At 37.5% G+C, this 15,536-nt stretch overlaps 1 protein-coding gene across 5 annotated transcripts in view; it reads right to left on the reverse strand.

The window, feature by feature from the left end:
- The window catches only part of LOC124353629 (zinc finger homeobox protein 4), a 218,015-nt gene that overhangs the window by 72,009 nt on the left and 130,470 nt on the right, over nt 1-15,536 (reverse strand). For 3 of the 5 annotated variants that reach the window (XM_046803555.1, XM_046803554.1, XM_046803557.1), the window contains exon 5: nt 4,663-4,668. The exons of 1 other annotated variant lie outside the window; for it this stretch is intronic. In XM_046803555.1, coding sequence (XP_046659511.1) covers nt 4,663-4,668 — 6 coding nt within the window. Of the gene's footprint in view, nt 1-4,662; nt 4,669-6,236; nt 6,599-15,536 lie in introns of those variants that run through there. One more of the 5 variants, XM_046803559.1, reaches the window with a different exon arrangement.

Consider the following 15,536-nt stretch of genomic DNA (forward strand, 5'->3'; position numbering starts at 1 on the left):
GCATGCGGCATACTCCTCTTATGTCTTATAGGGCACAACTGGTCTTCATGTTCTCTTAAATGAGATTACACCATTTAAAAGTTTCATATTTTCAAATAAATCGATTGAAAAATTTGTTTTGTTTGCCTCAATACAATAACGTAAACTTTCATTGAATGATTTATATTTATTCCCAAACAAATTTTCAAACTCGTAGAGAACTGTATAATCGAATAAGAAAACATTTTAAGTCGGTTGACAGTAAAATAATAATTTTTGAAATTATTTGAGCGCAAACTTTAACGAGGTATGGTGCAATAATAAAAAGTTTTACGTTTGTATTTTTAATTATTTGAGTTAGTAACTGGAATATCAGGTTTTACAGGATAAATATTATTTACCTTCGCTCAGTAAGTTAATAATTTCCCCTCAAATCCATCCTCGCCTAAGCGTGATGTTCCGTTTAAAATCACATAATCCACACTTTTGTCTGCCAAAGGTTCGGATACTTGACTATTTTGGGGTTAAAACATTGGTCGCGACAAACAAGAATACTGTACGTACCCTTAGTGTTGCACAACCAAAACCCACTTAGGTGATTCGATGTAAAACCCACATCAGTGCGACAGGTATGAATTGACGGGCGTGGAGGACATCCCACAAACACCACCACAAGTCTGGAATCGCAGAACACCACAAAAGCTACCACAGTAGGCAAGTAATCTCATTAACCGAGGCTGTAATTTAAGTAATTATTCGATTTGTCTAAAGTGTCTTTACGACACGAGGAGAGGACTCTAACCAGCGCCATTACCCGTTTCGCAAACATTCGAAATTCACAAATTGCCCGGAGAACAGTCATCTGGTGATTACCCCTTATCAGTTGTGGTCGCAGCGCAATCCGGGGAGGCCCCGTTCCGAAGATTGGCTCGGACCATAGTGACCCCGAGTGGGGGTCGACCCCGGACGGACCAGAGGGAGAAGCGCCGGACGTCCAAGGGTAATGAAAATTGACCGGTAGCCGGCGACCCGGCCTGACCCCACATTCTGATGTCGGCCGATTATGCTGCAAAACAACGTGCTTCAGGAAACGAACGGATTTAATAAACAAAACAACTTAGAATGGTGATTAGATGCGACGCTATTACGCCTGCATCTCATCAGGTTCCGTTATGGGACTCGGAGCACAATGATCTACAGAGTGTCGATACAGTGAGCGCTGCGCTGCCTCGACCACTGCACAGCTCGATCGGTGACTTAAACGGTCGGTTTGAACGGAGGCGCCCAGTCATCCAACTGAATGGCGAGCTGCTCTGGATACTTCAACAGTGGCCTCGGATGTCTTCCTCCGATTGGAACCGGTGGCAGTTTTAATTTCACCGGCTTCTGTGCAGTACGTTACCGTGCAATAGTAGCAATTCTGATGCTCGAAGCCTTAACTTGGGATGTGTTAACTTTTCAGTTATGAATCCTAATTATTTTATTGATGGTCTGAGTTGTAAACCATATTAATTTTAGACCCCGCACACTTTTACTACCTTATTTTCGGTCGTATCCTACCATTCAGATTTACTAGTTTTTAATGCAGTGTGTACAATATTTGAAACAAGGATGTTTTTTACTGAATAAGCAGTTAAAATGTTTGGAAAAATCTAAAACGCGTTTGAATACGAATTAATCACTATTTAAAATTATACATCCCCCATGATTCTACGGTTACAAATAAGTGTTTAAAGCTTAACAATATTCTCATTAAGATGACCAGAGGTACAGCCTGTTCGCAATTATTTGGACGCGAATATTAAATTACTCCCAACTGTTATTGCTACAGAAGAAACTTTAATGCATCGCGCAGTCTATACACTACACTACAACTACTCGTTTTCACAGTTTTTAACGATTGATCGTGTCTTTCCGGATGAATATTTGACCTGTAAAACTACCGCCCAATCGAAAAAGTATCAGTCACTATCGTGTTCCACTTTTGTTTTGACAATCGTAACAGTTCCGTTTTAAATAAACGGTAGACATTATTTGTTACTACATCGATTACATTTTACCTATGTAAAGGTTTTTTGTTTTAGTCTCAAACCTTTAAAACTTCATTTATTAAAATATTTTCAAAACGTAAACCGATTGAGCTAAACTTTTCTCATGGAATATTTCATTACTAATAAACCAGATGATTAAGAGATTCAATTAAAATGTAATAATAACTTTTTAATTGCGTTAGTTAAATTGCGAAATTTACTTGCTGTGTTATAACGTTTTTTCCAGAACCTAAATCTTGCCATTGCAGGACCCATTTTACAATTAGGGCAAAAGGGTCAGGTCCAGGTATCAGACCTGATTGTGGACTGCCAACCGATGGAGCCCTTAGCAGAATCGAAGGGTTCCTTGACAATCTCACTGTCCCCAAAAGGAAGGGCGCGTCATTTCAATTAATATTGCCCTTCTGCAAAAAAATCCGCGGCGTTTCGCGGGTACTGGATCGGAACGCGGCAAAAAATGACTGTTACGGTTATTATAAAGGTGGTCCCACAAGGTAGTGCGATTCAGCTGAAGGCAGTTTTCGATGTATGGTTTTAATTTTTACGAACCACTGTGAGGAGTTGATTAAAATTGAAAAAAAGTCTGCTATAACATTAAAAACTACGTTACACTTTCAATCTGCTATTTGAAAAAGACTATCGAAAGAAATTTTGCAATCGACGAGAAATGCAATCGACCATCAGTTGTTTCGTGGATTCATCATGTTGCAGTATTCGAAATAAAACGGATTATACAAAACCCATCTTTTCGAGAAATGTGACTAAATGTGTTTATTATTTTGTCCACGATAAAGTCCACTTAAAGGGTTAGTTTTTACTGTTAACAATCACATCACTTCAGAATTGGTATGTTTTAAATATGAAACCTAAGATTCGAAGATCAAATAAATAAAATCTACCGTATTAGCTGTACAGAGACGTAAGGAAATGGAAAAAACGGTAAAACTAATTTCGATAATTTGGAACCAATCACTTCGCCTTTAAAAGCATGACTTAAAGCAATACAGCAAGTTTCAAGTTCATTAAGTAAAGAATTGTAATTATATTTGTAACTATTTTTATCCCGTCTCTATCTTTAGTGAGACGGAATAAAAATATTATTTAGTTAAGTAGTTTGCATTCAACACATACCGTTACCGTTTTGAAAGTGAAACGAATTGAGTTTGAATTCAAAGGTATATAGTAAAAAGCATCAAACGCAAGAATAAAAAATACAATGGTTGCGTACATTATTCTTTGGAAAATTACATGTTTAAATTAGACTTTCCGAAAATACATAGAGGAAAAACATCTTTTATGAAAAAACCACTTTCTCATTGCATTGGTACAATATTAGTTAATTGAATTTCAGGAGGATTCGCTGTAGGAAATGCAACTGTAGATAGTGATTATGAAGCATCCGTTGCAATAGGTAAACTGTTAGGTGTAAGAGGGAAAACTATTTTCGTGACTGGTAATTTTTATTAACTAAGAGTTATTTATGTAACGACTCTTGTGATATATGAGGTACAATTGACATGTGCAGTGGTGTGCATTATAAGTCTGCAAAGTATAGGCTATTTACAAATTTTAGTTTTTTTGTTGGGGTAAAAAGTTGGATTCTTCGCCCAAAATTTAACTGTAAGATGACAGCAAACTCTCATTAACCATTAACATCGAAGAAAGATTTAAAAGAGGATTTCAAGTTGAACTACATCTCTACGCGGATGAAGATATTTTACAGATTTTCTATCCAATGCCACCCAAAAGGATAAGTTTTTTCACGTATTTGTTCAACATGTTTCCGAGACTCTAACGACGATTCAGTAGCAATGCCATCGTTGATCGTTTGCAAGTTGATCATTTTTGTCCACTTTACGGCCAAACGCGTTGACAAATGCCTACCATTTTTGCATGGATTTTTTGTAACAGTAGTTCCTTGTTGATTTATAAAGAGGTGTAAACATTTTACCTTTTTGTTTTGATTTGTATAAAACTCATCGAATTTTACCTACTCCAAAAAACAAATACAATTTAAAAACTATCGTTTTAAAATTTAAGTTACATTGTATGCTTACAGTTTCATTCGATAAAATTCTAAACAAGATATAATAAAACCCATTCCAGAAGAAATGTGACTAAAAGTTTACAAAATATTAAGAATGTGTGAAAATTATTCTGATCAGTTACGTACTACTAATAACTCCCAATTACAGTTAAATAATCATGTAAAACTACTTCTTGGTAAGACCTGGAGCAAAATATTCAAGAAACGTACGATACAATTACTTGTACGTGAATTATTTAATTATGTTAACTTGGTTTTAAGAGAAATAGAGTTACAAAACACAATATTTTAAAATAGAAACATTTTAGCCGAATATTATTTTGGGGAATATAATCTAGATTCCATAGATTACCGAAATCAAACAAGTTATTTCGCAGAAACATGCAAAGACACTTAAATTTGGGTAATTCATAATTAATAATATACAGTATATAAAAATATTGTATTTAACTAATGGCTTTTATTGAGAATGCATGCATTTAAGATTTTTTTTAACGTTTTGAGTATTTATTGACTAAGTGTGTGTGAAAAATACAAACCGAAACCATTAACTAAAAGTACAGGATGGAAATTGAAATTACTTACCCATTCCTTGTGCAAGACATTAAAAATAGCAAAGTTTTAGTCAACAGTACAAAAGATTGCAAGGAAGATAAGATATAACCATCACCATATGCTACGTAACAAACTTTGCTAGGATTGTTGGGCACCACACTAGTACAGTATATACAGACTGTAGCAAGACATAACCTATGCAAAGCGCTACTTACATTCAGGGCGGCCGGGCAAGACATATTGCGAACTTTGCTCCTTGCGCCATAAAATACCTTCCATTGTGGCCAGCATCAAGTCAGCTTCAGCATTGAGTCGCCTTTCCATTTCACACCTCCATTGATTTTAACTTGTCTCCAATTGTATAACCATTTTATTCTATTCCACTCCTCCTCCACAACATGATAGTGTGTAATTAGTTTACCATAGATAGTAATGAGTGGGCTTAGTAAATAATTATTGTTTAGGAAACAGGATTTTCCGGATATTTGCCATCGTTCAGTGTCCAGAAAAATCCTGTTTCCTTCACAATCCTTCAAAAATAAACTTCAAACAAAGAATTATTGTTTATTGATTACAACAACTAAAAAATTCTATATTTATTATTTGAAAATTCCTTATTATTTTAATAAATATCAATCTTAATTTTTTAAATATTATGTTTATATTAGAAAATAATTTTTAAACATGGGTGGAAAATGAATGTTTGAAAGAATACGAAATGTGGTGAGAAACGTTTATTTTTTCTATCTCGGTTCATATAAAAGGAAACTAAGCTCTTTCTGTCGTTATTATATTTTAAAGTCAATAAATCGTATATCATGTGAAAGACCTGCGACTAAAGTTTTCCACCACACATGATTAAGTCGTGTGCCACAATTCAGCGATACCCGCAGAAAGCCGGTACACTCTGCACATATGAAAAGTTGCCCGAACCAATACCGCGTCTCGGCTTCCAAACTCCATTAAAACTTGTATTTAGCCGCGTTCCTCTCATGTGACTGTCTAATCTAATTTCAATTTCGCCGAGACTCCGGCGCGGCGACGGCCCGACTTTCAATTTGTTCCCAAAATCGAGTTCCCGCGCCCTTAAAAAGAACGCGGCGAATGTTGGCAATGAAATTGTAAAACTTTGCTAAGGACCTGCCCTTCCCCCCTCCCCACCGCCGCCCTCCACGACAAATAACAGCTTTTTGAAAAATTGCTTCTTGCATTGTTTATGAAAGACGGTAATTGCATAGGGAACTCGGGATCTGCTCGCCTTCTACCTTGGAAACCCCCTCCCACACTTACGTAACACCCACCCTTATGTAATAACCTTCGCCCCTGGCTGCCACATTTAGAGAAAACCATTATTGATGAATTAGAGCTTAAAACGTGTTTTCCCTATATTTCACATTTGTTTTGAAATAACATAATCTTATCAAGATCTGTGCCACCTCTTCACATTTGTATTCAACAGAAGAATTAAATTGGTATTATAGTTTGAGAGTATTTAAAATAATAAATTATTTTTGTAATACTGAATGTCTACAGGTTCAACTTTTGCAAAAAAATAAGGTGTTCTGTAAACATTAAAAACACAGGAGAAACAAAACAAAATCAAGTAAAGGCGAGAACATCACGTTTATTGATATATAACGTATCAATTGTAAAATTGTTCTATTATTTAACAATAACATAATTAACTAGCTTATAAAATGCTTTGAGATATATTACAAATATATACAAGCGCAGAAAAATTAAATAATCAACAGCCTTATGCTATCTATATCGATGGAAAATAATTCTACATTGTATAAAACAAAACAAATAATTACAGATATAATAGATTTTATATTAAATAAAATATAATAATATATAACATGTATAAACATAGAGAGAGGAACATTGAAGTTACGATGTAAACCTAGAATTAAATATACATATATCACTAGCCGCTGGTGGAGTCTTGATCACTGTTATAAACCTAAAAACCGAACAATAAAAATAATTAGAACAAAATAAAACAAACGAAAACAAAACAAAGTAAAGGAAGAAATAATAAAACATGAAAAGTAGTGTTTACGTTAAATGCTTGCAAGAAACATTGACGTAGTGCGCATTTCAAATTAATTCACACAATGCACATAAAATTTATGAAATGGCAGGTGAACTGTGAATGGTTATGAGTGTCAGAAAAATGTGAACAATACATTAAATAAATTTTTAAATTGGTTAAAATACCCATAATGTCTAATCGCATTATTAATATCCGTTTTTCTCTTTTTTGGGGGTTTATTAAACATTTTGTAAAAATAATACTTTTCAAAAATTCATTTCTGCCCAACTTAAATGGTAAATGTATATAAAATACAAAAAAAAAACAAATCGGTCAGATTGATAAAGATTCAATTTGGTGTAACAGAAATTACGAATTTGCACAGTTTGAAGTAAAATAATAAAAAAAATCTACGAACCAATAACTAAGTAAGATATGACATAATAAACAAGATACATGTTGTATTAACCAATTCCTAAAGTTCTGTTCCGTACTTCTCAGACACTCTGAATCATTAAAGAGAATATATATAAATATATCAAAAAAATGTAAAATAAATAATTCCTTCACCAGAGTTCACATTATAAATATGTGATGTTTTTTAAACAATCTTGAAGAAATGTGTGGAAATAATAATTTAAAATAAACAAATATATGTTTTAAATTATAAAACAAAGACACATAAAAACTCATAAATTAACATAATACTGCAGAAGAAATAGAACAAGCAAATATTATTTTTCCCTTTAGAAATACAACAAATCCGATTTGAATTATTCAAATCACAGTATATAATAAAAGATAGCATGTTTAGTCAATTATTAATGAAAATGAAAACTAAGTGATATATAGAAAAACATCTCCCCTTGATGTGTGGTGCCCAACACATTAACTAGAAAAACGTCATATTTTATGTAGTGCTTAACTTACACTATTTGCTTAAAATAATCTAATAAATATTTATTAGTGATGGCATTGTATTAATCAAAAATACGGAACATTTTTATCAATTATCGCTTCAATGTAAATGCAGATAAAGATCGCATTAGCAGTAAATAAGAAATGTTAATATTTGAAACAAATAACAGATATTTATATTAAATGTTAAACCGTTCTCCTACAGGCCCGTTATTCCATGTTATCATAAAATGTGAATAGAACATGTACCGTGTCTCTTTGTTGTAGGGTTCTTAATAAAACACTGCTAATTAAACAATATTGATATATTACAATTGTTTCCTGCTTCTAGTTACTTGCGTAAAATAACGTACCCCCGCGCTCCTATACTTAGATCGTATTTTACGTAATATATACTGGGGACTTAACTCTGTCTATAAAAGTCGAGCTTATGAGACGTTTTTCGAACATATCATATTTAGAACATAAGTAATTTCTAGGTATTCCGGTTCAAACCGCGTCGAAACATTGCTAACTCAATTATACGCGCTTTGGAGACCCATCTTGAGGAAACAGATGTTATACCGAAACTGCCAATATGAATCATCTGCTTATACAGGCAAAGATACATGCAGCTGCATTGGGATTGGCTGAAGCTTAACCAATAAACGACCAGTTTTACAAAACCGTGATAAATAGGGTTTATTTATCATAGCATGCCAGTTTTTTGATAATTTGATGTTATCTTCATTGTTTAAGTTATTTATTTCTTCATTACTTCTACTTGGATTTACAAGTACTGGCAAAAGGGATGGTGGTGCTATAGGACCAACGCGCTCCTTCTTTTGTATTATTATGTATAAAACTTTCTTTTCTTTTTTGACTATAATCATGTTTTTGCTATTGCAATGGAAAAGTAAAAGATCCGGCGAATTCGTCTCCAGTGAAAAACAGGTAAATGTTCCCCGACTATAACCGTTGTGGCCTGGCAACGCGGTAAACAAACGGCTGTACGATAAACTAAAGATTCAAGTCAGCCCAGAGAAGACCAATGGGTACAATTAGTAGGTACCATACTTCTGGAGAAACAAGGGGACCGGGAACGGGGTCGAGGCACGCTACCCCCGGAATCAATCTCGTGGTCGATCGGAAGCGCAAGTTCGCATGTCTCCCGACTATTTATTGCACTTGAGAAAGTCAATTATGGGAGGTTGAAACGTCAGAGACCGACGAGACGGGTCGACCGGGTTCCCCCGAAATAGTCAAACCCACATCGACATATCAGGCACATGCGAGGCTCCTAGTGGAGGGAGCTCCGGTTAAACAACGTTCGCAAGGAACGTGAACTACAGCTTTCGTCGTTTACAATGGCGCCATCGGATGCTACGAACACTTTTATACTTGCAGCCTACAAAATCCGGCCAGGAGGACCAAAATTTTAAGGTTTTTAAATTACCAAACACGTTATTAAACAGTTTCAAAATTTGCATTAAAAGTTCACTCGTACAGTCTTATAGTGTTGACCTATTTCAAATTTGAGTACGCAAAGTGTACATTTTCATTATTTTATTAAAGTGGTTGCTTTAGTTAAAATCAGAATTGTTGACAAGCTCCAATATGAATACTAGAAATGCTACTTAGACTAACAGAATAAAAAGGCAGCTGATTTTGAAAACTTCATTGTCTCTAATTGAAATACTATTTAAATATGTAAAATGCAGTTGATGAAGGAAAGAAAAATAATCATTTTCTAAATGATAATAGGGTTGAATTGTTAGTATACTTCATCGACAAAGCGTGACATTAAAGACTATAGTCACATAATCCAATATGTAGTTACGACTATTTATAAAATTATACCAGTGTTTACAAAATTTTGTTGTGTAATATTTTTGTTTTATGACATTTTTCGCGATGAATTTACTTTACAGAGGGTTCATTTATAATATGTTCTCAAAACCCATTGGATAGCGTCCTCCGCCTGATATAATAAACAACTCTTGTCTGCTTTGCACAGAACAGGCTACCACATAAATAAAGGTAACCGGTCCCGGTGTACGGGGGAAGCGCGATGATTTAAAATTCCGGACTGCAATGAAAGAAAATGGCGGCCGATGGTAAAACAATAATGCGAGATGTAACGGACGAATGTAATTGTAATGTAGGGCGTCCGGCCGCCATTCCGAACCCCACCACGTCGTCAGGCACACATAAATACAGGCCTTATGTTTCCAATATAGCATTTCCATAAGAAACCCATTTTTCCCGGCGGTGGTGGAGGGGTGAAAGTTAGTTTTTTCCTATTGTTCCTGGGGGAGGGAGGTCTCAGTTAGACCGACATCCCATGTGTCTCCTTACAATCTTTTTATGTTAAAGGACGGAGGGTCGCCCAGCCCTTGAGTCGCGGCCGGGGTGTAAGAAATAAATTAAACCTGATCTGAATCCGTCCGCGATGGGGGAGGGAATTAGAGCTGTCACTGTTCCCAATACGGACAAAATGGCCGACCCAATATAACGCTATGGGTTTTAAAATGAATCACTATAATGTACGTTAGGGGAGGGGAGATCTGATTCGCTCATTGCGGGAGTTAAATATATTGAAGAGTTTCTAAGCCTAAACAGGAAGCGTTGGATGTGACGGTCCGAATAACTCGTTGTAAGAAGGGTTCAATTTTAACTCAAAATGTCGGAGTTGAAAGTTCCAACAATGATATTCTCTGATAAGGTTGTTGTGGTTTTGTATCAAGAATGACCTCATGGAAATACAACGCCAACTCCACACGGTTGAAATTCTAGTGAACTAGAAACAATAAACAACGGTCCGAATAACTCGTTGTAAGAAGGAGTGGTTCGACCTAAACTTCAAATGTTGGAGTTGAAGTTTCAAGACGACTTCATGGAAAGGCAACGCCAACTCCACACGGTTGAAATTCTAGTGAACTAGAAATAATACCGAATAAGTCGTTGTAAGAAGGGGTGGTTCGACCTTAACTCCAAATGTCGAAGTTGAAGTTTCAACACATGATATTCTCTGATAAGGTTGTTGTGGTTTTGTACCAAGAATGACCTCATGGAAAGACAACTACACGGTTGAAATTCTACAGCACTAGAAACAATAAACAACGGAATTCCTTAACAATTGCTTTATTTGTAGCCCATACTTCAAACTTACAACCGTACCAACAAGTGATTATTTCTTGATACTATCAATTGTAACGCGTTACTAAGCATTCACTATGCAGTCTCTTGTTTGTGTTGCTTAAATTTACACTACATTTTAATGTGGTTTAACTCCTAAATAGACGGGCTGAACATGAATAAACATTGCATAAAAAACAAAGTATAGATGAATAAATTAAATTCATGGTAAAAACCATTTACAGCAGTTCATTTCAAATCCATTTTACATTGCATGTGATGTTTGAAAAACATAAAACCAAAACAAAACCATGACTATTGGGTGTGCGTCAGCGATAAAATACTACACCAATTTTGTATACCTGATTTTGAAAACGAATTTTACCCTTTGCGTTTGCACCTGTTTTAAATCCAATTACGAAAGTTATTCAAACCTTAAACCCTGATAATAGTACTAAACTCGTTAACTTAAAAATCTCATTAATGATGACGCACTACTTTAATTGGTTTCTTTTAATGCAAAAGTAAGTCCTTGTGTTGAAGCAAATTCAGGGAAGCGGATATTCTCCAATAATTAGTCGGACTGACGAGGAAAACTGATTATTAAAAGTGTACCGGAGGAGTTTCCAGCGCTAATTTGTTAAAAGTAAATTAGACGGCGAAAGCTTTTCAGCGATAAATCAAATGAGAGGTAGTTAATTATACTTTGCTTTAAGGATAAATAGCGAGTTTTTTAGTTTAATAATCCTTTCACTCCAATTATGCAAGTTTGCACGATTCCAATGCCGCCGTGTTTAGCGCTGTTTCCCGATAGATCCTTATCGGATTCCAATTTGTGTAATTATTTAGATTTCCTTGAGACGATTGATCGCTCGGTAATTGCTCCTCGCGCGCCCCCTAAAATCGGGGGAGGAGAGAGTGACTCAGCACTGCCTTCATTAATTTTTCATTTGGGGGAGAAAAATGTATCATATCGCGCTTTGCATCGACAGTTCTTTTTGCCGCCCTTCCGAGAAATGTGGATCCAATTATCCTGCGGCGGTGTGGCACGTTGTTTGAGATATTAATGAAGGGGTGACAATGTACTGCGGGGGGGGGGGTAGTGACTGGTCACATCCCAGGTGAGAAACTCGCTCAAGATTTATTGTCCTGAGAGACAAACATAAGGGGGGGAAACACAACAGACGTTTTATCCCAAATTCATTCAGAAAGAACTTAGGCTTTTTACTTACACACATCTGATTACTATTTTAAAACGTGGTTCTAAAATTTTTAGGACGAACACAGTTCAGTTATTCGTCTGTGGGTGAATAATAATGTTACGGATCGATTTCGTTAAATGAAACTTATTGGTCGAAAATAGTACGTTAATCAACGACTACCGGCGCAAGATGTTAAATGAAACTTATTGGTCGAAAATAGTACGTTAATCAAACGACTACCGGCGCAAGATATTAAATGAAACTTATTGGTCGAAAATAGTACGTTAATCGACGGCTACCGCATTCGACTTTGCTCGGTTGGAATGAATACATCTATCCCCACAGTTCAAGCAATTCATCAGAGGTATGTTGCAGATTTCGAGTAACCCTCAATAGGCCACCCGTCATCACGGGTCCAAATCAACATCACACAAGAATTTCAACAACCCCCGACCGAAGTGTGGAGCTTAAGTGGAATTTGCATCCTAGACCCAACGGCTGGCGACTCGTCGGTGGCGCATTAGAATTGTAAAATTTGGCACGAGCCGGACCCAAAACCCCTAATTTCAATGTACCCCGCCTTCACAACAAGGGTTGTTGGCGATATTCAAATGAATGAAGGAGGTGTAAGGTAACCGTAGCGCGTGGCCGGTGATCTATGATAATGCAGGATTTGAATACCATCCGCAGACCGCGTGCTGCAACAAGAGGCATGTGCGGAATTTGCATGCGGGGTGCAAGAGAAGTGGAGGGTCTTTGTTGGCCTACTTTGGAATTATGCTAAGTAGCCTTCAGCCTTAACAGTTATTTTAGAAGAGGCGGAATATGTATTTCTTTGGGGAAATGTGAATAGGTGAAGAATTACACGGTCTGATGGATTTCTAACTGCTTTGAAACGAGCCATCGTTAGCGAATTCCTTAGATCTGTTAAGTTCGAGAAGAATAGAAGTACATCTATGCAAGTCTACGTTCATGCAGGATTAAATTATCTCCTGCTGTACTGACGACCTTGCTGGAGATGGTGATGACGTAGGAGTGTGCTCGGACCTCGACCACCTGATAGACGTATCGCATTGTTAATAGTGGGCCAAGGTTAGAAATTAGAATTGTGCCCCATTTGTTGCGTTAATTTGGGCGACTACAACGACAGAGTGTAGGTTTTGTGGTAATTTTCTTTTCTGTAGTGGTACACCTGTTGTATAGATAGCTAAACACATATTACTAGGATCGTTAGATTACGGATCTGATATGAACTGACCACATATAAGTATATCTCGGAACTGTTTCGTTCAAATATCAATGAAGTCTTCATTCCCAAAAACAAAGGTGAGAATATTCCGCGATTTTTCCTCGTCCCAAATCTGACAGTTGTAACGATTTCCCACAAATCTCGGGAGATAATTTCAAAATCTGGTGGCAACGCTAGTCCACGGCTGTTGGTCACCGTCGAATTCGTGCAACCTCGTTTATCGCCAAAACAGATTTATCTCCTGTTGACACACGGTTGCGAAACAGCTCGAAGATTGATTGGGTGGTAAAATTCTTGGAATTATCACCCACGTGGACGCAACCGCGGGCGTCGAGCGTGACGTGACGTGACGTGACTGTACAAGTACATCTGACTATTTCTATAAAACAGTCGCCAGCGAGAATACGAAACGTCGCTTACTGGCAACTGGGAGTTGCGACATCGCGCGGTGGAGGTGGGAGTAATGAGGGAATTTGTCGCCGTAATGGTGGACAGCCTGATTGATACCGCTGTCCGCAGTGAAAGTGTCCACAAACGTGCGTAATTACGTTATTCCAGGCTGATTTCATCAATGGCAATCGTCTCGCCGAGGGATTATGTGAGTCAGTCATGTGAAGTCAGTCTGTTTCTTGAGTCCCAAAGTTTCAAAAATAAGGAACTTGGACAAATTTGGAAAATCATTAGTCAGCATAGGTGGTATTTTACAATAGCTTGTTTGTATGCATTTTTAGCAACAATACTTGAACTATAATGGGAAAGTAGCAAATATATCAATGAATTTTGTGTTTCACAACCACTTTCACAAAATCTGTAGGTACCGAGGAATTTGCGCTTTCCACGTTTAAGTGTGGGACGACCGAATGAGGCGTCCAACGGGGACAGACGGTCCGGAAAGGTCGCCAGCCCTCCCAAGTCCCAGATGGAACGTCGGATAAATGTCAACTTCCTGCCCAGCTTTTGGAAATTATCAGTTGATTTATAATCATCCTTGTTTCGTATGAATAATTATCAAAATCCCGTCGGACAACGGAGTGGTCGCGCTTTACGGCGCAAATAAACCGTAACTTTCCCGCGCCGGGTGATAAATCTTAACAGGTTTACGGCCAATTGGAGAGAAACATCGAGATATCTTTGACCTTTCGGATATGTTGGGCGACTCGGCGCAGCGGTCTCAGTAGAGAACACACCTCTGCCTCTAATAGGGTCGATCGGTATTCCCCTTGCTGCCCCAGTCACTGGACGAGTTCGGTCGTCGTAAATCGTCACTACACCAATCGTACATTATTGGTCCATAGAGCACGTTAAAAGTATACAAAAGAACGAAAAGTTTACGAAAATAACACTTTATCGTGCAATATCCACACGTGTAAAAGACAAAGAGAGAATTAAATGGTTTTTAAAACGTTAGTGATTTGGTTAAGTGCACCGAAGTGCACAACTGGATACACTCAATAATTAATGTGAAGAAGCGGTTAAATGGGTGGTGACACAAAGTACGGCCAATGAAAGAGACGGGAGAAGCAGCGAATATCGTATTACTATTTCATAAAGGTGTGAACCGAAGTATGCTACAGATTCAATAGTGAACCGTACAAAGGACTGGGGAATGAAACAAGAGACAGTAAGAATGAATCACGCGGGGACCGGTTAGAGGCTAGGTAGCCTCGCGCGGGCGCCTCGCAGTCTCCCACCCCACCACCTCGAGCGAAGCTAAAAGAAACAAATGCACGCATGACAAAAAATAATAGAATTCCTATAATCCAGGAGGCAGCGGGGCGCGGAGAGGGGGAGACCTAGATTACAAGTCGAGATAGAGCGGGACGGAGAATCCCTATGGGTAGCAAATAATGCGTGCGACAGAGAGGGAGATATGGTGTGAAATTACCTCGGTCTCTGCTCTCGGGTTGCTCGCCGGCTCTACCTGGCCGGGGTGCGACTGTCCCATATTTCGTTAAAACTGTCGCTTCTTCTAAATGGTGTGGAAATTAGAACGCGTCATAACGTGTTTATGGCCGAGGGAAACCCGGTTTTTGAATAGAACGCGTGAATTATTGGCTTCAGATAGGATTTTGTTTCCAGGCCGTCGTCGTGCTTTTGTTGCCTCGCGTTAGGCTCCATTTAACAAAACGTGGCAGCGGATTTAAATAATGGCCATCGACTGGTGCTGATAAACTGTGCGGGTCATGCGCGTCGGAAATTAAAAGCGACTATAAACACCTCGTTAATGTTGGCAATAAAGTAGGTAACTAAACTATTGAAGGAATGAATTCGTTCTTCGTCCAACTAAGCTTTCTTTTACGTCCATATTTAGGAGGTACTGGAAAAAGACGTTATACCAATCGAGACTTTAATTGTCAGTACTCCAAATCAAAGATAGACA

This window comes from Homalodisca vitripennis, chromosome 2 (genome assembly GCF_021130785.1).
Source record: "Homalodisca vitripennis isolate AUS2020 chromosome 2, UT_GWSS_2.1, whole genome shotgun sequence".
Taxonomy (NCBI): domain Eukaryota; kingdom Metazoa; phylum Arthropoda; class Insecta; order Hemiptera; family Cicadellidae; genus Homalodisca; species Homalodisca vitripennis.